Source organism: Carcharodon carcharias, chromosome 18, assembly GCF_017639515.1.
Source record: "Carcharodon carcharias isolate sCarCar2 chromosome 18, sCarCar2.pri, whole genome shotgun sequence".
Classification (NCBI taxonomy): Eukaryota; Metazoa; Chordata; class Chondrichthyes; order Lamniformes; family Lamnidae; genus Carcharodon; species Carcharodon carcharias.
The window spans coordinates 39948360-39973443 of NC_054484.1; the positions used below are offsets into that span (position 1 = coordinate 39948360).

Here is a 25084-nt window from a genome sequence, read left to right on the forward strand (position 1 = left end):
GAAAAGTAATTGGATGATTGACGACAATTTATATTTCCACGAATCCGTGCGTGTGTATCTGTTCGCATATAGATTATGTATACTGACACATTATAAAGCTCGCCTTTTTTTTCCAATCCACCCTTCAGATGAACCTTCTGCAATTCTGGCTATTTTAAAATATATTTTAGTCACGTAAACTTTAGCTAATCCACTTACTGCAGATGTTTCGGAATTCAGAACCATTGTCAGGCAGTGTTTATTGGAACCTTAACCACCCATGTAGCAAGATTTTTAAAAAATATTTCAAATAAAGGGAATCTTACCACTAGTATAAAGCTTCTCACTGTCCCCTCCTGGACTGATACATTTGTTATTGTGTCAACATTCAGTTATTCATTTCCAATATCACTGAAAGCATTTTAATAATAACTGGTAAACAAACCACAGAATGCTGGATTTAAAGTAATATTTTGAAGCTCTTTCGACTCTTTGTACATGTTCCTAATCTATTTTGACCACCCTGTGTACCTTGGTGTATAGCATTGTGATTTTATTGATTTAGGCGTTTAATAATGACTGAGGATAAATAATTAAAAGTAACAATGCTGGTTAATAAGGCCCTAAAAACAAACACATCACTTAGAGAGAGAATGAAATGCAGAAACGTTATAGTAAACTGGTATGGAAACTTGGTTAGACCACACTTGGGAGTAGCCTGAACAATTCTATTTTTTGTGTTGTAAAAAGGGTATTGAGGAATTTGGGAAATGCATAAAATATTTATAAGGATAATACCAAAAGTGAAAGGTTACAATTATCATGAAAGGTTGAGCAGCCTAGGATTCTTGCCTCCAGATAAGAAAGGCTGAAGGGTGACCAGATTGAGACTTTTAGGACTATGAAAGGGGCTGATGGGGTAGGAGTAGAGATGTTTCTACTTGTGGGGGAGACCAAAACTAGCAATCATAAATATATGATAGTCACTAGTAAATCCAATAGGGAATTCAGGGGAAACTTCTTTACCTGGTGCATGGTTAGAAATAGAGCTCGCTGCTGCCAGGAGAGGTTGAGGTGAATAGGGAACAAATTCAAGGGAAAGCACATGAGGGAGAGGAATAGAGGGAAATGATACTAGGGTTAGATGAAGCAGGATGGGAGGAGGCTTGACTGGAGCATAAACATTGTCATTGACTTGGAAATATATCGCCGTTCCTTCATTGTCGCTGAGTCAAAATCCTGGAACTCCCTCCCTAACAGCACTGTAGGTGTACCTATGCCACATGGACTGCAGCGGTTCAAGAAGGCAGCTCACCACCACCTCCTCAAGGGCAACCAGGGATGGGCGATAAATGCTGGCCCAGCCAGCAAAGCCCACATCCCGTGAATGAATTTTTAAAAATGGATCAGTTCAGCAGAATGGACTGTTCCTGTGTAATTCTATGTAGCACAATAATATTTAATGCTAACAGTGCTTCGCACAACTTAGCAAGTTACATTACTATTGTTTCTGGGGCAAATTTGTGGAAGACAAAAATGGAATAATAGAAGTGTCTCTTGTGGAAAATGATTCCAATTTGAGGTCTGTGATGGTTCAGGATATGACAGCATTTATTTAAAAGGTAACTAGGGAGATACCCTTGCTAATTTCTCCTCAGATCCCTGAGGTTAGCTCATTCTTGAAGGCTTTCTGATTTTCATTGCAACATGTGATTAAATAAATCTTGTTCACCTAAAGATCCTCTAATATAAATCCAGGTAAGATCTGATGGTTAAGGCCTAACTTATAGTGGATCATTCCATAATATTGTCTCAACCAAATTGAAAGCCTCGCCGCCACATCAGATAAAAGCATCATCATATGTTGTGCAGCCCCATCGTACTGATGATACCATGTAATAAGCTGCAAAACACAAAGGGGGATCACACACAAATACGTTAGGCCGAAAGCGATTGACTCTCGTCTCTTTCGAGTAGCGTTTTCCGCTACGAAGTTAAAAACTATATTTTCAACAACCCATGCCTATTTTATCGTTATAAATATTAATGGCGAGCGCAGGCAAGAAAATTCGATGGTGATGTACCCTAGCGAGTGTCGCCAGGCATCATTTTCGCGTTCCCCTCTGTATGTTTACACCCTTTCACTTTTCATGTTTTAATTTAACAAGAAAAAGTGGGAAATTTGGTGCGCAAAGTTCATCTGATGTGAATGTAATGTTGCAACAAAGTCAGCGATTTCCTGTTGCTCTGTGCGTACCAAACACTCCCTGGTATGTACAGACTGAAGGAAGCCCATCAACGAGCATTGGGGAAGTTCGAATGATTCTGTCTGCATATTGTAGATCTGGCTCTGTTACAGAGTTGAGAATTACAGAATTGGGAATACAATGGGTACGTTATGATCCTCATCTCTCTAAAGGTAGTTTGCAGAAAAGTGAGCAAAATAGGTTATTGAAACGTGGTTAGTTATCTTTGCATTGTGTGATTTTTCAGGCTGCGTTCGGTTCATTGCACAGGGGCTGGTTCATTGCTTGTAAAGATTGCAAGGATGCATTTTGGTAACTCGTAATAATAGTGCATAAACAAAAAAATGTATGGGACATTTATTTTCGAGTGACGTTGGGGCGACGTTACAGTTTATTCACTGCAAACAACGCTAATGCACCAGAATAAGCTGATGCTTTGAGTAAAGGCGTTTTGTCAGATTGCAGAGTGCTCTGGGAATCGTTACCATTTTCGATTGCTTAAACTGTGATTTTTAAAAATTGAATCTATGATTTTCCGATGGTCAGTCCCTTGTACAAAGAGTAGGAAACTCTCCACTAACATCATGACCCTGTTAGTGACATGAGCACTAACGTTCCTCGTTTTTTTTTCAACTGGAAAGACGGTGACATTATAATCAGGACACCAGCAGACATCGCTCTCCAGCCAATATTGTTTATTGGACGCGTGGCAATGAGTGAGGATCACTGTCTCACCTTTTGTTACATTTACTTTTTAAGTATTGGGTTAGAAACTTTGCCGCAGCTTTCTTCGAAAAATGAAATGAGTGGGGTAGATTTGATAGATGGAGCATATTAGACTTGAAAAGAATGGATCTTATGAGACAAAGGCCTGTTTTGCTTGCCTTCTTTCTGACATTGTTATTGCCTTGTGTATGAATTTTTAGTCAAAATTCTGAATGAGGTTATTGCCTACCGGATTACTGCTGACAGGCCAGCAATGGCGGACACCTATATATTAAAGCTTAAATCATTACAGCTAAAATACATGCGGCCTGTACATTAGGGTGGATGGCACAAAGCTGATTGTGGAAGCATTTTGATGGCAGTCTTATCAAAACTGGGCTGGATATCTTTATTCTTGAAGAAGCATCTTCACTGCTGGAAATGTGCAACAATAACTAATCATTTATTTTTACAGATGAAATAGCAAAATGCCATATTGGAATTTGGGGATTGTTGGGAATTTGTATTTTAGCTCTGATGACTTCTCTTGTGGTGAATGTTATCTACTGTACAGCGAACCGTCAAAAAGGTAAGCACCCTTTCCATTGTTCAGTGTCTAAGTTTTTTATATTTTGTTTGCAAACGAGCATTGTTGTTTCCTTAAATTCTTAAGAAATTGTTTTCTATATTAAGTTTCACAATTTACTACTGGCATAATGTTCATTAAATCTCTAAATACACTGACAGACACCAGGTAAGGACACACTATTGCTGCTGTAATATGAGGCCTGGAGTTTTTAATACTGCTGAGCAGGGCCCAGCCCCACAGCAGTACTGTACTCCTAAATGTGCAACACTCCCAGGATAAAAGAGGAAAAATTGGATAGGAGTAAATATTGCAGAGGTCAACAAACAGAATGAATGAGAAAGGACAGATACAACGAAAAAAAGGAAAAACCACGACAGAAGAAATTAGAACATGATGAGAAAAAGAAAAGTAGAAATGCAAACCCTTGGTGATTTGTATGGGCATTTAACAGCGATGGAGAACAAACATTTCCCTTTTAAATATGGTAGTCAGACCCATTCATCGCATTTCTTGAGGTGCTCCAGTGTCTTTCTTGTCTGAATATAATTTCATCCTTTGTCCACAGTATTAAATTATTTTAGCAACTTTAAGGTGGGTTTAAAATTTGACAATTTTAATTGAATTGCAGATTCAAACTGAAAGTTAATTTTCATGTTCTGAGTATAATTGTATATTTGAATTGGCATTTGTTATTTCAAATATATTTAAAACTGATAATAATGATTTAAGAAGCTATGGTTTTCAACTTGCAGCAACAAGTGAATAGCAGACAATGCACTAGTGAACCTGCCTCACTGTAACAAATTCTTTTAGACCACCATTGTAATTTTCCAATACGTCACAAAATTAAAGCTACATTTGCCTATGTGTAGGGGCAGCAGCAGTACAGCAGATGTAGGCAGAACTACTAAAATACTGGACTGTTGTAACATGGAGATGGAACTGTGAAAATGTGTGGTTATGGAACTTCCAAAGTTTAGCTTTGTCATTCAAAGCATCAAGGTCAATATCCGGAAGAAGGAAACAATATTGTCTCTTGCTGGTCACTTCATAATCTAAAATGATAAGAGTATGCATTTCAAAAGAGCCACTAGAGGACAGTTAATGGAATGTAATGTTTGCCAGATAAACTGATGTTATGTAGCACAGCACGTTGATTGAATCATAGAATAGAATTGTTACAGGACAGTAGGTGGCCATTTGGCCCATCGTGTCCATACTGACAATTTATGTACTGCCATTCCCCCGTCCTCTTCCCACATCCCTACACATTCATCCCTTTCAGATGTTAAGAAAATTCAGAAAATGAAGAAAAATGTATGGCAGAGAAGAAGGCCACTCGGCCCATCGTATTTGCGCCGGCCAAGAAACGAGTCACCCTGCATAATCCCATTTTCCAGCACTTGGTCCGTGGCCCTGGAGATTACAGGACTTCAGATGTACATGAGTTGAGGGTTTCTGCCTGTACTACTTTTTTAAGCAGTGAGTTCCAGACCCCTACCACCCTCTAGGTGAAAAGATTTTTCCTCATCTCTCATCTAAACCTTCCACCACTTACTTTAAATCTATGCCTCCTAGTCACTGACCTGTCTGCTAAGGTGAACAGCCCTTCTCATCCACTCTTTCCAGGCCTCCCACAACCTTGTAAAATTCAATCAAATCTCCCTCAGCCTCCTCTGTTCCAAAGAAAACAACCCCAGCCTATCTAATCTTTCCTCATAGCTGCAATTTTCCAGTCCTGGCAACACCCTTGTAAATCTGCTCTGTACCCTCGCCATTGTAATTACATCATTTCCGTAATGAGGTGATCAGAATTGCACAGTACTTAAGTTGTGGCTTAACTAGTGTTTTATATAGCTTCAGCATAACCTCCCTGCGCTTATACTCTACGCCTCAGCTAATAAAGGAAAGTATTTCATATGCCTTCTTAACCACCTTATTGACCTGCCCTGCTACCTTCAGGGATCTGTGGGCATGCACTCCAAGATCCCACACTTCCTCTACACCTCTCAATATCCTCCCATTTGTTTTGTATTCCTTTGCCTTGTTTGGTCTTCCCAAATGCATCATCCCACACTTCTCCCAGTTGAATTCTATTTGCCACAATTCTGCCTACCTAACCAGTCCATTGAAATCTTCCTGTAGCCCACAACTTCCATCTTCATTATTAACTACATAGACAATTTTTGTGTCACCTGCAAACTTCTTGATCATGCCCCCTACACTTAAGTCCAAATCATTAATATATACCACAGAAAGCGGGGGATCTAGTACTGAACCCTTCCAGTTGCAAAAACGGCCGTCAACCATTACCCTTTGTTTCCTGCCACTGAGCCAATTTTGTATCCAGCTTGATACATTCCCCTGGATCCCATGGGTTTTTATTGTTTTAACCAGTCTGCATGTGGGACCTTGTCAAAAGCTTTGCTAAAATCCATGTAGACCACATCAAGTGCACTACCCTAAGAATCCTCCTTATTTCCTCCTCAAAAAAAATTCAATCAAGAATTGATCTCCCCTTAATAAATCCTTACTGACTGTCCTTGATTACTCCATGCCTTTCCAAGTGACAGTTTCTCCTGTCTCTCAGAATTAATTCCAATATTTTGCTCACCATCAAGGTTAGATTGATTGACCTGTAATTATTCGGTCTATCCCTCGTTCCATTTTTAAACAAAGATACAATTTTAGCAGCCCTCCAGTCATTCAGCACCACATCTGCATCCAATGAGGATTGGAAAATTATGGTCAGAACATCTGCTATTTCCCTACCTAGCTTCTTTTCATAGCCTCAGGTACATTTCATCCGGCTCTGATGACATATCCATTTTCAGGGATGCTAATCCCTTTATTGTTCCTTTTTTATCACATCCAATAGTCTACATATCTCCTCCTTAACTACAATGTCTGCATCGCTCCCACTTTTTTGAAGACAGGTGCAAAATATTCATTGAGAACCATACCCACAACTTCCGCCTCTTAAAATAGGTTACCTTTTTGGTCTTTTATGGGCTGTACTCTTTCCTTAGTTATACTCTTAATGTATTGATAAGACATCTTCGGGTTCTCTTGATTTCCCTTGCCAATATTCTTTCATGCCCTCTCTTTGCTTTCCTAATTTCCTTCTTGATTTCCCCCCTACACTCCTATACTTCTCTCAGCTTTCTTTAGTATTGAGTTCTTGGTGCCTGACATAAGCTTTCTTTTTCAGCCTTATCTTACCCTTAAAGCTCCTTGACTACCTCATGGTAGTGTCCTCGGCCTAACCATCTTCAGCTGCTTCATCAATAACCTTTCTTCCACCATTAGGTCAGAAGTGGGGATGTTTGTTGATGATTGCAGAATGTTTAGCACCATTCATGACTCCTCAGATACTGAAGAAGTTCATGTCCAAATGCAGCAAGGACAATATCCAGGCTTGGGCTGACAAGTGGCAAGTAACATTTGTGCCACACAAGCGCCAGGCAATTACCATCTCCAACAAGAGAGAATCTAACCATCGCTCCCTGACATTCAATGGCATTGCCATCACTGAATCCCCCACCATCCACATCCTGGGCGTTACCATTGACCAGACACTGAATTGGACTAGCTGAATAAACACTTGGCTACAGGAGCAGGTCAGAGGCTAGGAATTATGCGATGAGTAACTTACCTCCTAACTCCCCACAGCCTGTCCACCATCTACAAGACACGAGTCAGGAGTGTGATGGAATACTTGCCTGGATGAGTGCAGCTCTCACAATGCTCAAGAAACTTGACACCATCCAGGACAAAACAGCCCGCTTGATTGGCACCACATCCACAAATATTCACTCCCTCCATCACCAATGCATGGTAGAAGCAGTGTGTACCATCTACAAGATGCACTGCAGGAATTCACCAAGGCTCCCTCGACTGCACCTTCCAAATCCACGACCACAAGGGCAGCAGATGCATGGGAACACCACCACCTGGAAGTTCCCCTCCAAGTCACTCACCATCTTGACTTGGAAATATATCGCCGTTCCTTCACTGTCACTCAGCCAAAATCCTGGAACTCCCTTCCTAACAGCTCTGTGGGTGTACCTACACTACAGGGACTACGTCGATTCAAGAAGGCAGTTCACCACCACCTTCTCAAGGGCAACTAGGCATGGGCAATAAATGCTGGCCCAGCCAGCGAAGCCCACATCCCATGAATGAATAAAAAAAGAATCCAGGGGGCTCTAGACCTGGCCGCCCCACCCTTTTTCTTTGTGGGAACATGTTTACTCTGAACCCCTTGAATCTTCCTTTGAATGCCTCTTACTGACCTAACACTGATTTACTTTAAAGTAGCTGTGTCTAGTCCACTTTTGTTAAATCACTCTTTAGCTTAGTAAAATTGGTCTTACCCCAATTTAGAACTTTAACCTGTTCTTTGTTCTTTTCCATAATTATGTTCATTCCCAACTATCCTAGTGCCACATTGTTTTAAAGGTCATTTATATTAGTCGGTTCATATTGTGCGAGAAGTAATTTAGAATTCTGAAAATACACTAGATTTCTTACTATTAAGCTTACTTTAGAAATTGTGGAATAGTAGTCTTAGCTAAAAAGATCAACTGGATTATGAACATAATTTGCCGCCTTTTTGGCTAAAACAATACAAAACTAGACTTGGGTCATTAAAAGATCACCAAAGAAAAAGATTCCATTTCAACCATCACTCAGATATGTTCTAACAAATTGGTCGTTTTAAAAAATACATTTGTTTGATGTGTAAAAATGAATCAAACTTTTTCTGATTTACAGCTCCCAGAGCAATATACCAAAGCGTCAAACAATTGCAGAGGTATGGAAATCTCAATTAATATTCCAGTTTGGCTGGGCTCAGAGCTTTTTCTTTTACTGTAGAAATATATTTCTCAAAGGATTAAGTATTTACATTGTCTGTGAGCCTGAGGAGTCGCATTTGTACAGGGAACCTATTTATAATAAGTGCTAGGTCCCTTGGTTATGCCATATTGGGCATTAGATCATACTGGCCAGGTTTTTTCTGAATTTCAGAACACAACTATGCATATACCAGTAAGTGGCTGACACAGGACACAGTACATGTGTCTAGATGTTCACAATGGTGCTCTGGAATTTGGAGGAACCTGAACACACAGTGCATGTGTGGTAAATATAATCCAACTTTTATGATTTAGTGATATTGCCTTATTTAATATGCTTCAAGAACCCAGATTTGTACAGATAGATTGGATATGGCGAGACTATTGGATAACCCAAGGCTTTATTCCAATGATCCACATTCGTAATAAATTATTAAATACAGTTTGCTAGCTTATAGCAAAGCAAGTTAAAGTTTCAAATAATCAAATGGCCCTCTATTATCCATGTCCCAGACTTACTCACAATGACCAGCAGGGAAATGATTGCAATAAAAGATAAATAGTTTTACAAGAAAATTGTTCAAGTGGATCTAATCCTACAAGCGAAAAACGGAGAAGCATTACTACATCAAGTGTCAATGGTAGTAAATTGCATGCTAATGAACACCAACGGATGAGCAATATAAGTAGCTAGGTTTAGCTAGCTACCAAGGACTGCTTGAAAAATCAGCCAGCCTGTTTTTAATCATTTAGGTTGCAGTATATTGGTATGCATATGTGGTCTTCTTGCACATCAAAGTCTTTTCTACTCTGTTATCTTGAATATCTTGTGATATTTTAATTCTGAGACATAAAAGATTAATTTTGCAAGCTGCATTGCACTGTGTATCAGATATGTTACATTATGATCTCTGTACTGATAGTGTCTGAGAGGTATGAACTTTTATTTATGAGTAGGAAATCACCAACAATAACACTCTAGAATGCACACAAATGTTAACTGTACAATTGATTATATACATAGTAAGGAGTATCATCCATAATCCTAGAGGTCATTTTGTTTTTAGCTCTGGTGAAGCCATATCTAGAGTACTACATGCAATTTTAGTCTCCCTATTTCAAGAAACAGCTGCAACTTATATTTACATAGTGTCTTCAATATAGTGAACTGTCCCAAGGCACTTCACAGTGGTATATTCTAGCAAACTTTGACACCGAGCTAAAGAAAGAGACATTAAAACAGATAACCAAACGTTTGGTCGAGGAGATAGCTTTGCAAGCGAATTCTAAAGCTTAGGCTCTGGTTAGTTGAAGCCATGGTGGGTCAAAAGAAGTGAAGCATTCACAGGACAGGATTGAAGGAAGACAAAATTCTTGGGAGAATTTTAGGTGTGGAGGTTATAGAAATAGGGTGAAGCCAGATCATAGAGGGATTCAAACTAGCGAATGAGAATTTTAAAATTGAGGTATTGTGTTGGAATAAGTTAGCAAGCGCAAGGGTGATAGTGAATGGGACTTGGTGTAAGTTAGAATACAGGTAGCAATGCTTTAGGTGAGCTCAGATTTATGGAATGGGAAAGATAGTGGACCAGGAAGAAAAGTATCGAGTAGTCACATCTGGAAGTAACAAAAGCATGGTTAAGAATTTCAGAAGTGGATGGGCTGAGGCAGGGTGTGGATGAGCAAGGTTATGCAGGTGGTAGTCATGGGGAGAATATTGGCTTGGAAGTTCAGCATGGAGTCAAATAGTATGCCATGGTTACATACTATCTGGTACAATCTGAAACAGTAGCCAGGGATGGGGATTAAATCGATAGCTAAGGAACAGGGTTTCTAGTATGGGCCAAAGACAATGATTTTGGTCTTCCTAATATTTAGTTGGAGGAAATTTTAATCATCCAGAACCAGATATTGAAAAAGCAATCTGACAAAACTGAAGCTGTGTAGGAACAGGAAAGATGGTGGTGAGGTAAAGCTGGGTATTATCAGGGTACATGTGGATCCTGACGGTATCTTCTCCAAGGTGAAGCATATAGCTGGGAAATAGGAGGGGGCAAAGATGAGACCTTTGAGGTCTCCAGAGTTAACAATGCAGGATTGGGAAGAGAAGGCACTGCAGAAAAGTCTCACTTGCAGGAACTATGTGAGTGCATTCCCACTTAGCTGGAGAATAGAGGAGGTGCATTGGAGGAGGATAATTTGACCAACCATGTCAAAAGCTACAGACAGATCAAGAAGGATGTGGAAGGATAGTGCACTATAGGCACAATCATAAAAATGCATTTTGTGACTTTGGTTACAGCAGTTTCAATGCAGTGGCATTGGCAGAAACCTGATTTGGGGTTGCAGGAAAGATAGGGATAAGTTTGGGAGATGACAACATTTGCATGGAGTTTGGGGAGGAGAGAAAAGTTAAAAATGGGCAGAGAGACCAAGGGTAGATTTTTTTTCATTGAAGCTGACAGGGGGCTGATAACTGCAGATTATAAAGGGAAGGATAGCATGGGATCAGGAAGAGAAGTTGGCAGGAATAGGGGAGAGAGAGCAGGAAAAAGATCTTATGAACAAAATGAGCTTGAAGTGGGTAAGAGGGGAAATAGGGAACAAATTAGAGAAAAATGGGAATTCAGGGCTAGCACAGGAGGAACTCTTGGGGAAAACTTGGCTTTGTTGTCAAGGTGAAGGGAGATGCGGGAAAGGTAGCTGAATAGCTGGTCTCAATCTCAGTGACAAAGATCTCCTTGATCCACTCACAGTTATTGTTGGTGAGGGTGTAGGAGGCAGACGATTTAAGCAGATGGTTGCCAGGGTTTATGTTTGCATTCCAAAATGATCCTGAAGTGCTGCACAACTTTGACAGGAGACTCGTGCCCAATTGTGAATGTTGTGCTCCAGCCAGATCTGGCAATGAGTGGTTAAACCAGCTGTGCACCATAAATGTTCAAACTCCTTGGACTTAAGGTGCAAAAACTGACTTTTTTCCAAAAAGGATACTCAGTTATTGGAAGGGTTACAGAGGAGGCCTGCACAGTTGACCCCAGAACTTAAAGCAATAATGTATGGGTAAAGATAGGACAACTTGGGTCTTTTCTCTTTTCAAAGGTTGAGCAGGGATATTACAGGAATTTTTTAAAGTTGGACAAGTTAGATCAAGTAAGAATTAATGCTCAAAGGGTCACACTTAAAAATTAAAGGCAACAAAAGAATATAATAGAAGTTCCTTCTGCATTTTCTAACTAAAAGGGTGATTAGTAGGTGGAACAGATTAGTGGCATGGGTGGTGCAACTTAGTGGATTTCAAGAAGAAACGAGACAAATCCTCAGCAGCAAATAGAAATCAGGATTAATAGAAATGCTCAATAGGAATACTTTAGATAGATGGGTTAGCTGGATCAAATGTCTCCACCTGCCTGAAATAGTTACTACGCTATTACATATTTATATAATATATATAAAAATAATGTATTCAAGACAGCTCGATGGATTTTTTGGATACTTAGGGAATTGAAGGGTATGGGATAATACAGGGAACTGGAAGATCATACAGAATGAAGGACAAGTTATGTAGTGCATTAACCAGTCTGATTTATAAGTCGACAAATACATTGGACGGCATTCTCCCTTCCCTTCATGCAGGTGGGATCTTCCGGTCCCACCGGTATGAATGGGGATTTCAATGGCTCGCCAGCCCCACCACGGGGTGGGGGAGAACGGCGGGGGTGGTGCTGGAAAAATTCTGCCAGTTGAGTTTATCTTTATAAGGAGAGATGGTGGCATAGTGGTATTGTCACTGAACTGGTATTCCAAAGACCCAGGGTAATGCTCTGGGGACCTGGGTTTGAATTCCCCCACAGCAAATAGTGAAATTTGAATTCAATAAAAATCTAGAATTATAAGTCTGATGATGACCATGAAAATAATGTTGTAAAACGCCACCTGGTTCACTAAGGGGAGGGAAATCTGCCTTTCTTACCTGGTCTGGCCTACATATGACTCCAGACCCACAGCAATGTGGTTGACTCCTAAATGCCCTCTGAACAAGAGTAAATGCAGGCCTAGCCAGTGATGCCCACATCCCATGAACAAATAAAAAATATATATGTTAGAAGCTGAACCCAAGACAATCACTTAAAATTATTCCAGTAAATGGCAGTAAAACAAAAATATTGTACTAATGGTTTAATTCTTTCTTTGATGTAATTGTCTTGTTTTTATTCTTTAGTCCTGTGATTCAGGAAGTGGATGACAATCCAATTTATGGTAACCTCAACCAGGATACCACAGGTATGCTTCCTATTCTTAATGTACCAAAATGATTGATTAATCAAATTTGAGATAACCAAAGACTGGAAATTACTGAGAGTGCTGTTATCATACAAACATTCAGTACATTCAGATCAAAATCCTCTACACAATTTTAACAGGTCAACATCTTGCTTGAAATATTAACAAGATGTTAAATTATCTAAGTGCTTTAAGAAATTTGAAACTGTAAACCGAGAGATTATATATATAATACCCAATAAACAAAATGACAGTTAATTGGGCCGCAACTTCCGAGCTCCAGGGCTGTGTATCTGGGTGGGATACCTCACAGATGCACTGGGATGCCCCCCCCACCACCTCCGCCCGCTACCCAGTTGTTCCCAGGTAAGGGTTGTATGGCAATTGCCCTGGAAGTTCAAACTGGGAACCATTTGAAAATGTGGTTTAAATTGCAAATTTTGGATAATTATGACTGTGTTACATCAATAGTTACCCAGAAAAAGTTTTAAGAATTAAAACCACTTCTAGCTTCTGGGTAACTATTGCATAGACCCACACTAACCTCCTCACAGGACTCCCACCAAATCCCCAGGAGTCTCCTGGGGAGCCCCCACTGGACTCCCCATCCCCAGGGGACTTCTCTCACTCCCCAACTACCCTTCCTCCATGGGTGTCCCCATCCCTATGGGACTCTTCCCCCCACCCCATAGGAACTCCCCACCCCCATAGGAATCTCACCCCCCACCCACCCCCCACCCCCCTCACCCAGGACTCCCACCACCTTCCGACTGTCCCCCCCGTCATGGAACTCTGCACAGCCCTGGGACTCCCCTATCTCCCTAACTAAGGCCACCCCGCCCCCTGCACCACTCTTCATCAATGGTCAACCCATCCCAAAGGGACTCTTCCCTCTACCAAGGGAACTCCCTCCCCCCCCAGGGTCCTCACCTGGATAGGTCCAACTCCCAACCTCCTGCTACGCCACCCCCCCCATTGTCACCAGTCTGACTGCCCGTTGACCTCGCTGCCTCCCCAAGTCTCCTGCCACCTCCCCCCTGCTCCCCCACCCCTGCCCCTGGCCAAGTCCAATCCTCTCTCTACCACCCCCCTCCCCAACTACCGAAGGCCGATTCCTCTCTCTCGGCCAGGTCTGATTCCCCTTCTTCCCAATCCTGGATTACTTACCTGCAGGCCGTGGGACCAAGCTGCTCTGCATAGATCTTGCCTGGCCTGAGTTGGAAAGTTGGGTGAGATAGGATTACCTGGATTTCCAGGTAAGTACTTAGGTAAGTGGCAATCCGACTCAGTTTCCACTCCATCGGAAGTTACGGCCCAAAGAGTTTAATTGCAGTAAAGTTGTATTGCATACTATGTATACAACATTAGGAATCATATATTCTTAATATTTACATTCAGACACACACTTTCTGAAGAAGCACAATTTGATTGCACAGAGCTTGCAATAAAGTGCTTTGTTACAATGAAATTGTTAGCATATCTTAGCTGCTGTAAGGAAAACAACCACAGCCTCTCTAGTCTATCTAACATCACTATAACCTCTCACCCCTGGAACTATTCCAGTAAATCTTTTTCTGTACCCTCTCCAGAACATTCATATCTTTCCCAAACTTTGGTACCTGGAATGGGCGCATTACTCCAGCTGAAGGAAAGGACTAATTTGTGGGAATTATTAGGGATATCATACATTACAATGGCACCTTACCTGCCAAATGAAGGAGACAAATATTTTCCAGTACTGTTCTTTGTTCCGATAAAATCCCATTTGATAAAAAATTTGTACAAATTGGCAGCAACAATAACAGTGGTATGGTTATAAATTTCAATAATCAAAAGAGAAAGCTCAATAACAAGTGTTAATAACAAAAATATCATTGTGAGTAATCTTTGGCTACAGGAAATAATCAAGAAGTGCAATATTATAATGTACTTTTTGTTTTTAAAGGTGAAGACGAGAGCTGTTATGAAGCCATGACACCAACTAATAGATATGGAGATGAAACCAAGGTATTTCTATCAAGAGATAATCCATCAGTGATTCTTACTTCAATTTTTAAAATGCAGTGCTCAATTTGATAGGGTATTGTAATTTCATTAAGTTAATTCAGTATTCATGTTCCTACTTCACGCTGCATTGCAAGATGTTAATTTTTTGAGATGTGTCACTGTGCAGCATAACTTTAAGCATATTATTGCATTATAATATCAGGTTTTCCACATTCAGATGCCAAAACCATTATATTGATTGCAAAGCTAGAAAGGAATAATGAAGAGAATAATAACAGCATCAGTAAGGTACAGGCCCTGATATTGTTTAGTAGAAACAATGTATGCTGTAGCCGTATTTAAACTATATGGATTTGATGTTAGTACATTTGTCACAATTCTTTAATCGAAAGCAAAATCTCAAATGCCCTGACAGGAGAGGGCAGTAACGTGCTTTTAAGTTCATGAAAGTACAAATTTGTGATGCAGTTACTTACACTTCTAAAAAAAACAATTTTGTTTGCAAATAATGCACATCAGTGCCAAGAAAATTTGCAGATATAGATAGACTTCACAAGCGCAAATCAGGCAAATCTTTATTCTTCCACTATCCACCCAATTCCCTTTTGAAAGTTACTATTGAATTTCTTTCTTACACCCTTTGAGGCAGTGCATTTCAGATCATAACAACTCACTGCTTAAAACATTTCTTATCTCCCCTCTTTTTTTAATGGGTTGAAATACCTTAGCAATGATTTCAAAAGTTGAAGTGAAAAGTGTTTTATTACTAATGCTGCTTTGATATTATGCCTCTTTGTATGCTAGTGCCAGCAGCTCCAGATATGAGGGTCTTGATAGCTAACAGACACCATTGTAAACTTGCTAGATTCACCAATACTAGCTGCTTAAAAAGGTCACTTTGCTTTAAAAACTGTGTTTCCAGATTTCCCTCTTAATGAATCAGGCAAGTTCTTTGGTATTGTCACTGGCTATGTAAGAGTCACTGAGTGGGAAATGGCAGTATGAGCATAACCATAAATGCAAAATAAAAACAGTTCAAGTTGACAGTTTACCATATAATTTCTTTACCTTGCTGATCTGGCATTGAACATCATTGCTGTTAAAACCACCCATTTTAAATTAAAAGGTTAAATTAACTGTTAGGCTGAGCAGCTGAATTACTTCTGGGCTTCTTGGTGCCCATAGACTCATCAATGTTCCAACCAGAATTCCACAGCTTTTAAGAGGGTGCAAGACTTTCCTTTTTGATGCAAAGCTTTTTGTATTCTTTATTTGGATATGCGTGTCACTGACTAGGCCAGCATTTATTACCCATCCCTAATTGCCCTTGAAAGTGATGATGAGCTGCCTTCTTGAACCATTGCAGTCCTACACCTACAGTGCTCGGTACACCTACAGTGCTGTTAGGGAGGGTGTTCCATGATTTTGATTAGTGACAGTGAAGGAACAGCAATATATTTCCAAGTCAGAATGGTATGTGGCTTGGAGGGGAACTTGCAGGTGGTGGTGTTCCCATGCACCTGCTTCTAGTTGGTAGAGGTCACGGGTTTGGGAGATGCTGTCAAAGGAGCCTTGGTGAGTTGCTGCAGTGCATCTTGTAGATAGTACACACTGCTGCCACTGTGCATTGGTGGTGGAGGGAATGGATGTTGAAGGTGGTGGATGGGGTGCCAATCAAGCAGGCTGCTTTGTCCTGGATGGTATCAAGCTTCTTGAGTGTTGTTGGAGCTTCACTGATCCAGGCAAGTGGGGAGTATTCCATCACACTCCTGACTTGTGCCTTGTAGATGGTGGATAGGCTTTGGGGAGACAGGAAGTGAGTTACTGTCTGCAGAATTCCCAGACTCTGACCTACCCTTGTAGCCACAGTATTTATATGGCTAATCCAGTTCAGTTTCTGGTCACTGATTCTGGTTACCCTCAGGATATTGATAGTGGGGGATTCAGCGATGGTAATGCTATTGAATGTCAAGGAATGATGGTTAGATTCTTTCTTGATGGAGATGATCATTGCCTGGCACTTGTGTGGCAAGAATGTTACTTGCCACATATCAGCCCAAGCCTGAATGTTGTCCAGGTCTTGCTGCATATAGGCATGGACTGCTTCAGTATCTGAAGAGTTGCAAATGGCGCTGGACGTTGTGCAATCATCAGTGAACATCCCCACTTCTGACCTTATGATGGAAGGAAGGTCATTGATGAAGCAGCTGAAGACGGTTGGACCTAGGACACTACCTGGAGGAACTCCTGCAATGATGTCATGGGGCTGGCGTGATTGACGTCCAACAACCACAACCATCTCTGTTTGTGCTAGGTATGACTCCAATCAGGAGACAGTTTTCCCACTGATTCCCATTAACTCCAGTTTTGCTAGGGTTCCTTGATGCCACACATGGTCAAATGCTGCCTTGATGTCAAGGGCAATCATTCTCACCTCACCTTTTGAGTTCAGCTCTTTTGTCCATGTTTGGACTAAGGCTGTAATGAGGTCAGGAACTGAGTGGACCTGGCAGAACCCAAGAACAGGTTACAGCTGAGAAAATGCTGCTTGATAGCACTGTTGATGGCACTTTCCATCACTTTGCTGATGATCAAGAGTAGACTGAGGGGGTGGTTGTGTTGTCCTGCTTTTTGTGGACAGCACATATCTGGGCAATTTTCCACATTGCCGGGTGGATACCAGAGTTGTAGCTGTAGTAACACAGATTCTCTAGGGGTGCAGCTAGTTCTGGAACACAAGTCTTCAGTACTATTGCTGGAAAGTTGTCATAGCCCATAGCCTTTGCAGTATCCAGTGCCTTCAGTTGTTTCTTGATATCATGAGGAATGAATTGAATTGGCTGGAGGCTAGCATCTGTGAGTTGGAGGCATTTGGATTGTGGGGTGGTAGGGGGAGGGGTTAGGAGAGTGGTAGCAAAGAGAAAGGTTTTGTATGTAAAATTAAAGCGCATGGGATTGGGGGTAGTGTATCGAGATGGATAGGAAACTGGTTGGCAGACAGGAAACAAAGAGTAGGAATAAATAGGTCTTTTTCTGAATGGCAGGCAGTGACTAGTGGGGTACCACAGAGATTGGTGCTGGGACCCCAGTTATTCACAATATATATTAATGATTTAGATGAGGAACTAAATGTAATATCTCCAAATTTGCAGGTAACACAAAGCTGGGTGGGAGGGTGAGCTGTGAAGAGGATGCAGAGATGCTTCAGTGTGATTTGGACAAGCTGAGTGAGTAGTCAAATGCATGGCAGATGCAGTATAATGTGGATAAGTGTGAGGTTATCCACTTTGGTAGCAAAAACAGGAAGGCAGATTATTATCTGAATGGCTATAAATTGAGAGAGGGGAATGTGCAATGAGACCTGGGTGTCCTCACTCACCAGTCGCTGAAGGTAAGCATGCAGGTGCAGCAGGCGGTAAAGAAGACAAATAGTATATTGGCCTTCATAGTCAGAGGATTCGAGTACAGGGACGGGGATGTCTTGCAATTGTACAGGGCCTTGGTGAGACCACACCTGGAATATTGTGTGCAGTTTTGGTCTCCTTATCTGAGGAGGGATATACTTGCTATAGAGGGAATGCAGCGAAGGTTTACCCGACTGATTCCTGGGATGGCGTGACTGACATATGAGGAGAGATTGAGTCGGTTAGGATTATATTCGCTCAGAAGAATGAGGGGGGAATCGCATAGAAACCTATAAAATTCTAACAGGACTAGACAGGCTAGATGCAGGAAGGATGTTTCCGATGGTCGGGGAGTCCAGAACCAGGGGTCACAGTCTGAAGATACAGGGTAGACCATTTAGGACTGAGATGAGGAGAAATTTCTTCTGTGTGGAATTCATTACCACAGAAAGTAGTTGAGGCCAAAACATTGTATGTTTTCAAGAAGGAGTTAGATATAGCTCTTGGGGCAAAAGGGATCAAAGGAAAAGGGGAGAAAGCGGGAGCAGGCTATTGAGTTGGATGATCAGCTATGATCATAATGAATGGTGGAGCAAGCTCGAAGGGCCAAATGGCCTACTCCCGCTCCTAGTTTCTATGTTTCTACGAAATGATTATACGTGCACAACCAGCAGTAACTTGCTGACAATTTTTAGGGAGAAAAAGAATCAAACAGAAAGGTACTAACATTAGAAAAGGGTTGGTCTTCTCAAATATCCACATCTGGCACAAAACTGTCAAAGGCACCCTCTCTGGATGGTTTCTATTCACTGGACAAAAAATCAAAGACAGCATGTCCACAATTTCCTGATATACAAGCGCAGCTCCCCATGACTATAGACTTGGCAAAAAAAACAGGCCTTCACAGTAGGGGGTTTATTTTCTTAAAAAGACCACTGTAATGGGCATTAAAACAGGTCAGAAATCATGACAATGTGGTAACTGCTGTAAACCAGAGTTGCTAGACTAAATCTGTGGTCGACATTGTTAATACTTTAGTCTTAAAATGGCAATTTATTACAGATGTATCTTCTAACCATTCTTTCCTTTATCAACTTTCAATTATTGCTGTTGGCCAGTGGCAATATGGCATATTTTCACTAGAATCTTCCCACACAATTTTTCCCTTTATACACAAACTCTAATTATATCTTAATTTTCACTTACTGAAAAACTTGTGAACTGCTATCTGCTGACTTGAGAATATGGTGGAAAACTCTGCCACTAGGCGGTGCCATCTAAAATCCTTCAAATGTACTTTGAACATGAAATAATCTCCATATTCTAATGGGCTACTGTGTTCGTTCATAGGTGATGATTGAAAGTCAGATGTGTTATGCATCTCTAGATCTTTCAGTGGAACAAAAGAAACGACGCAGAAACTTGGAAAAACAAAGGACAAATAATGATATACTAGAGCATGACAATATGCCACTTAACACACATGCATTGACCTCAAGGCCCAGCATTTATCTGAACAGCGAGCAGCTTTCTTTTAATGAAGATAGAAGAGAAGAAACTATTCATGATGATCCAGTTATTCTTTATGGCAGGATAAATACGTCGCAAAGCAAATTGTCAGTAAATGATACAGCAATGGCATTCGACAATACAAAGTGACTTTTAGCTTGTGCTGGTATCAGTGCTGGTAAGATTTATCATGAAGCAATGCAGCATCTAGGGAAATGTGTAGAAGGAATGACTTTATTGTGAAAAAGTTTCCATTGAAAGTTGTTTTGTGCATCATTTATATGGAAAATAGGGAAGAACAAACTACTTCTGGTTTTAAATTTCAAGTGCACTTCCAAAAAATTCCATTTAAGAAACTTCATTTTGAATTCATGAGCAGTGAACAGCACTGAAAAATAAACATGCCAATTAATATTTAATTTTTCCATAATTCATCCATTTTAGTACTTGTGCATTTTTAATCAAAGGCATTCTAACTAGTCCGAATTTTCAAGTTTATTCATATGTCAGACATCTCCATGTTGTCACTTACTGAAGACACATGGTAGAAATGCATCATCTCTGGCTATATCCATTTGAATAAAGCAATTCAGATAGGGAAAGCAGAATGCTAAATATGGCAATATGTTTAAACCAAGAAGTGATGCTTGGGACGTAGATTTATTAAACATATCCAAATTTTTGAACGTTTTAAATCCAGGTCATTTAACAATTTGAGTCACCTGCCATTGGCAATGCCATTGGTTTAAAATAAGTCTAAATATAAAAAAGCTAAGTAGGCCAATAAAAAAATTAGGTGTGATTCAAGGCTAGAGTATTCTAAGGCACTCTTGGCCAGCCTCCCATATCCTACCCTCTGTAAACTTGAGGTTATCCAAAACTGTCCTAATTCACGCCAAATCCTGTTCATTCTTCACTCCGATGCTCACTGATCTACACTGGCTCTCAGTTAAGTAATGCCTCAATTTTAAAATTCTCGTCCTTGATCTCAAATCCACGGCTTCCCTGCTCACTATCTCTGTAATCTCCTACAACATTGCAATCCTCCTATCTGTGCTCCTCTAATTCTAGCTTCTTAAGTACCCTACTTTTAATTATTCCACCATTGGTGGACATTCAGCCTTCAGCTGTCAAGGCCTTAAGATCTGGAATGTCCTTCCTCAACCTCTCTCCTCATCTTTAAGACACTCCTTAAAACCTCTTTCTTTGACCAAGCTTTTGGTCATCTGTCCTAATATTTTATGTGGCTCAGTGTCATATATTGTTTTAATCCTGTGAAGTACCTTGGGAAGTTTCATTACATTAAAAGGTGCTATGCAAGTACAAATTGTTGTTGTTGACACATGCTAATTTTTACCTTAAATGGCATTTATGTGAACACATTTCCCCTGCCTTAACACTTTTACCATTGGATGCTGTTACAAACCAGGAAAACCAAACATTCCTATAACTGATTATTATAGATTGTAGTAATTGTAAGACATCGATAAATGTCAAATTCTGAGCTGATATTTAAGTAAAGGCTTGATACGTAGCAAGATGCATATTTAAACAAACAGCTATATATGTGCAAAAGTTGCAGTCAATCACCTCAAATTGCATTTGAAAATGCAAATGGCTTAAGACTTGGAGATAATGCTTTTTGGGGTAGGAATTCTGCTTCATCACTCACCAGTCTGTGATTTCCCTTTCATTCAAGTGAATGAGCAGAAAATCACAGTCTGGCAATTATAGAAATTATTCCTTTCTTTTTCAAATAGTGACCAACACAATGCAAAATTGAAAATAAGATAATTTAAGTCAAAGACTGATGGGAAAGCCTCAACCATTGAGGCAGCACAATCATAGATCATTGGAGTGTCGGCACTTAACTTAAAGGCATGTGGTGAAGATTGTGGCCAATGTACATTTTAAACTTATAACTTGTTTTTCCTTTAACTGAACAGGAATTATCTCCATTATCATCATGGTTAGGTCTGGGACAGATTTTGAAAATGTTGCTATTTCTAATAGGAGGCATTAACAACATAATGACAGGGCAATGTTTGCAGATTTGCTAACAAAATGGTAATGCTAATTATATTTTCTTATATACTGAGTGTGTATTCTGAAGTAAAAGTTAACACCTGCAGATTATTTAAATAAACATTAAATTATATAAAGTATTACATTTTGATATTTACTTTTTGAGCTAAAATTAGTTTTCCAAAGTGATGTGAATTTAAGATAAATCAATCTTTTCATTTTTCTTATAAATTTACCAGCAATGTAAATAGTTACCTATGATCCCATAAAATTATTTTTTTCATGCAAGACTTGCTATTTTGAAACTTTTACACTGCTATTTATTTTTAAAAAATAATCAAATAGTAAAGTTATCAGCAGCAGTAAGGGGTGCACAAGGAGACAGGCAATTACACTGGAATGAGACAGAAACCAAGTGAGTAGTGAGTAGCAAATTAGGTTCACATGGTAAGTTCTGGTAAGTCCTTTTCATGTTTAAATATAGATTAAGAATGAAGCACTGACATTTAACTAACAACCTGTAAGTAAATTAGACTAGCTTATTAAACAGGGAGCTGCCTGGTAGCAGCAGTTAACTGTCAAACAACTGAAAGCAGCTGGTTCAATTGGTGTTAATTGCTGAAGCAGGAAGCTAAACTAGCTAGTGACTCATCAGAGGGTCTATAAAAGAGACAGGCTTTTAAAACCGCACGATCAGGAAGGGGCATGCATGGAGACAAGCAGAGTGAGATGGAGACCGATTGAGTAGTGAATTAGGTTCACATGGTAATTCGGTGCATGGGGAAAGAAGTGTGGAAAATAGAAATTATTCTAAGTTAAATAAGAAAGCAATTAAATTTAGCTAACTAAACAACATAAGAGAGCCCATAAAGCAGCAGGAGTTTGGAGAGAGAGAGAGAGAGAGAGAGAGAGAGCCCATATAACAGCGGAGAGAAAGAGCCGGAAGTTTATAGATAAAATTTATAAGTGATGTCACAGCAAGTTGATTGATTGGTAAGTATAGACCTTTCTGAACTCAGCACAGAGGAGATGATTGGTGAGTGGCAGGTAAGTTATTGTGTTATACCATGCTGTAGTAAACACTTTATATAAAGTTTAAGGTATGTTAGGGAAGCTCAACCATGTGGAATATACATCCTGCAGGATGTGGGAAGTTGTGCAGGCATAAAGTGCCCTCGATGACGTCATCTGCAGGAAGTGTCACCAGCTACAGAAACTTGAGCTCCAGGTTGTGGAACTCGAGTGGCGACTGGAATCACTGTGGTCCATCCGCAAGTCTGAGGATTAAGTGGATAGCACACTTAGAGAGGCGGTCACACCGCAGCTACGAAGTATACAGGCGGAGAGGAAATGGGTAACCGCTAGAGTATCTAAGAGAAACAGGCAGGTACTGCAGGAAACCGAGGCTGAGGCTATCTTGCTCTCTAACTGTTTTCTATTTTGGATACTGGTGAGTGAAATGGTTCCTCAGAAGACTGGAACAAGAGCCAAGTTCTACCAGGGTGGCTCAGCTCACTGGAGGGGAGGAGGAAGAGTTTAAGTGCTATAGTGATTGGGGATTCCATAGTTAGGGGAGCATACAGGCATTTCTGCGGCCATAGACATGACTCCAGGATGGTATGTTGCCTCCCTGGTGCCAGGGTCAAGGATGTCACAGAGCGGCTGCAGTACATTCTTTTGGGGGACGGTGAATAGCCAGAGGTCGTGGTCCACATTGAGACCAATAACATAGGTAGGAAAAGGGATGAGGTCCTGAAAGCAGATTTTAGGGAGTAAGGAGGGAAATTAAAAATGAGGATCTCAAGAACAGTAATCTCAGGATTACTCCCAGTGCCACATGCTAGTGAGCATAAGAATAGGAAGATTGAGCAGTTCAACACGTGGTTGGAGAAGTGGGGTAGGAGGGAAGGCTTTAGATTTCTGAGGTATTGGGACTGGTTCTGGGGTGGGACCTGTACAAGGACAGGTTACACCTTAACAGGATTGGGACTAATGTCCTCGCAGGGAGGTTTGCTAGTGCTGTTAGGGAGGGTTTAAACTAGATTGGCAGGGGGATCGGAGCCTCAGGGGAAATTCAGTGGGGAAGAGAGGAATATTAGCTGATAATGAGGACATATCAAAGAATAGTATCATGGTAAATGGAATACTTGGTTTACTTGATAGAATTAGAGTGGGCAATATAGTAAGTCATTAAATGAGGTCAGAGTAAGGGAGAAAGTAAAAACACAGAGATAAAAACAAAAAAACTGCGGATGCTGGAAATCCAAAACAAAAACAAAAACAAAAACAGAATTACCTGGAAAAACTCAGCAGGTCTGGCAGCATCGGCGGAGAAGAAAAGAGTTGACGTTTCGAGTCCTCATGACCCTTCGACAGAAGGGTCATGAGGACTCGAAACGTCAACTCTTTTCTTCTCCGCCGATGCTGCCAGACCTGCTGAGTTTTTCCAGGTAATTCTGTTTTTGTTTTGGATTTCCAGCATCCGCAGTTTTTTTGTTTTTATCTCTGTGTTTAATTGACTGCCACTGCTCTTCAAGAAATGCCTACCTCCTTGAAGAAGTTCTGTTCCTCTCTGCGACAAGATTTCCGGATTTCTCTGTTGCCTTGTTCACCTTCATTGCTTTCCATTTCTCTCCTAGTGTTTGACAAGGTGTTTACTAAAACCCGCTTTCACAAAGTAAAAACAGCCTGAATCAGGGTTAATGTGCATGTATGTGAATGCACAGAGTGTGATTTATAGGATTGGTGAACTACAGGCACAGGTATTATTGCTATAACAGAGACATGGCTCAAAGAAGGACAGGACTAGACATTAAATATTCCTAAGCAAAAACAAAAAAACCTGGAAAAACTCAGCAGGTCTGGCAGCATCTGCGGAGAGGAGCACAGTTAACGTTTCGAGTCCGAATGACCCTTCAACAGAACTAAGTAAAAATAGAAGAGAGATGAAATATAACCTGGTTTAAGGGGGGGGTGGGACAAGTAGAGCTGGATAAAGGGCCAGTGATAGGTGGCCTATTACGGACAAAAGGACAAAGAGGTGTTGAAGATGGTGATATTATCTAAGGAATGTGCTAATTAAGGGTAGAAAGCAGGACAAGCAAGGTACAGATAGCCCTAGGGGTGGGGTGAAGGAATCAAAAAAGGCTAAAAGAGATAAAACAATGGATGGAAATACATTTAAAAATAGGTGGGAAAAGAAAAATCTATAAATCATTGGAAAAAAAAGGGGGGTAAATCGGAAAGGGGGTGGGGATGGAGGAGAGAGTTCATGATCTAAAATTGTTGAACTCAATATTCAGTCCGGAAGGCTGTAAAGTGCCTAGTCGGAAGATGAGGTGCTGTTCCTCCAGTTTGTGTTGAGTTTTGCTGGAATAATGCAGCAAGCCAAGGACAGACATGTGGGCATGAGAGCAGGGTGGAGTGTTGAAATGGCAAGCGACAGGGAGGTCTGGGTAATGCTTGCGGACAGACCAA

General features: G+C 40.6%; 1 protein-coding gene across 3 annotated transcripts; it reads left to right on the forward strand.

Moving 5' to 3' along the window:
* The first annotated feature begins 2215 nt into the window (after positions 1-2215).
* LOC121290744 (T-cell receptor-associated transmembrane adapter 1-like) lies at positions 2216-21747 on the forward strand. Of its 3 annotated transcripts, none has more exons than XM_041211602.1 (6): positions 2216-2398; positions 3406-3519; positions 8296-8335; positions 12601-12662; positions 14608-14669; positions 19424-21747. In XM_041211602.1, the coding sequence occupies exons 1-6, from the start codon at positions 2299-2301 to the stop codon at positions 19730-19732; spliced, it is 687 nt and encodes a 228-aa protein (XP_041067536.1). In that variant the 5' UTR covers positions 2216-2298; the 3' UTR covers positions 19733-21747. The 3 variants fall into 3 exon arrangements, with proteins under 3 accessions (XP_041067536.1, XP_041067538.1, XP_041067537.1); XM_041211604.1 differs by lacking the exon at positions 19424-21747 and adding an exon at positions 17822-17860; XM_041211603.1 differs by having other exon boundaries at positions 2284-2370.
* Positions 21748-25084: the final 3337 nt, after the last annotated feature.

Coding starts and splice junctions, on each gene's coding strand:
- LOC121290744 (XM_041211602.1), top strand. CDS start 2,299: ATGATTCTGTCTGCATATTGTAGATCTGGCTCTGTTACAGAGTTGAGA. Junction 12,663..14,607: donor CCTCAACCAGGATACCACAG/GTATGCTTCCTA, acceptor TTGTTTTTAAAG/GTGAAGACGAGAGCTGTTAT. Junction 14,670..19,423: donor GATATGGAGATGAAACCAAG/GTATTTCTATCA, acceptor GTTCGTTCATAG/GTGATGATTGAAAGTCAGAT.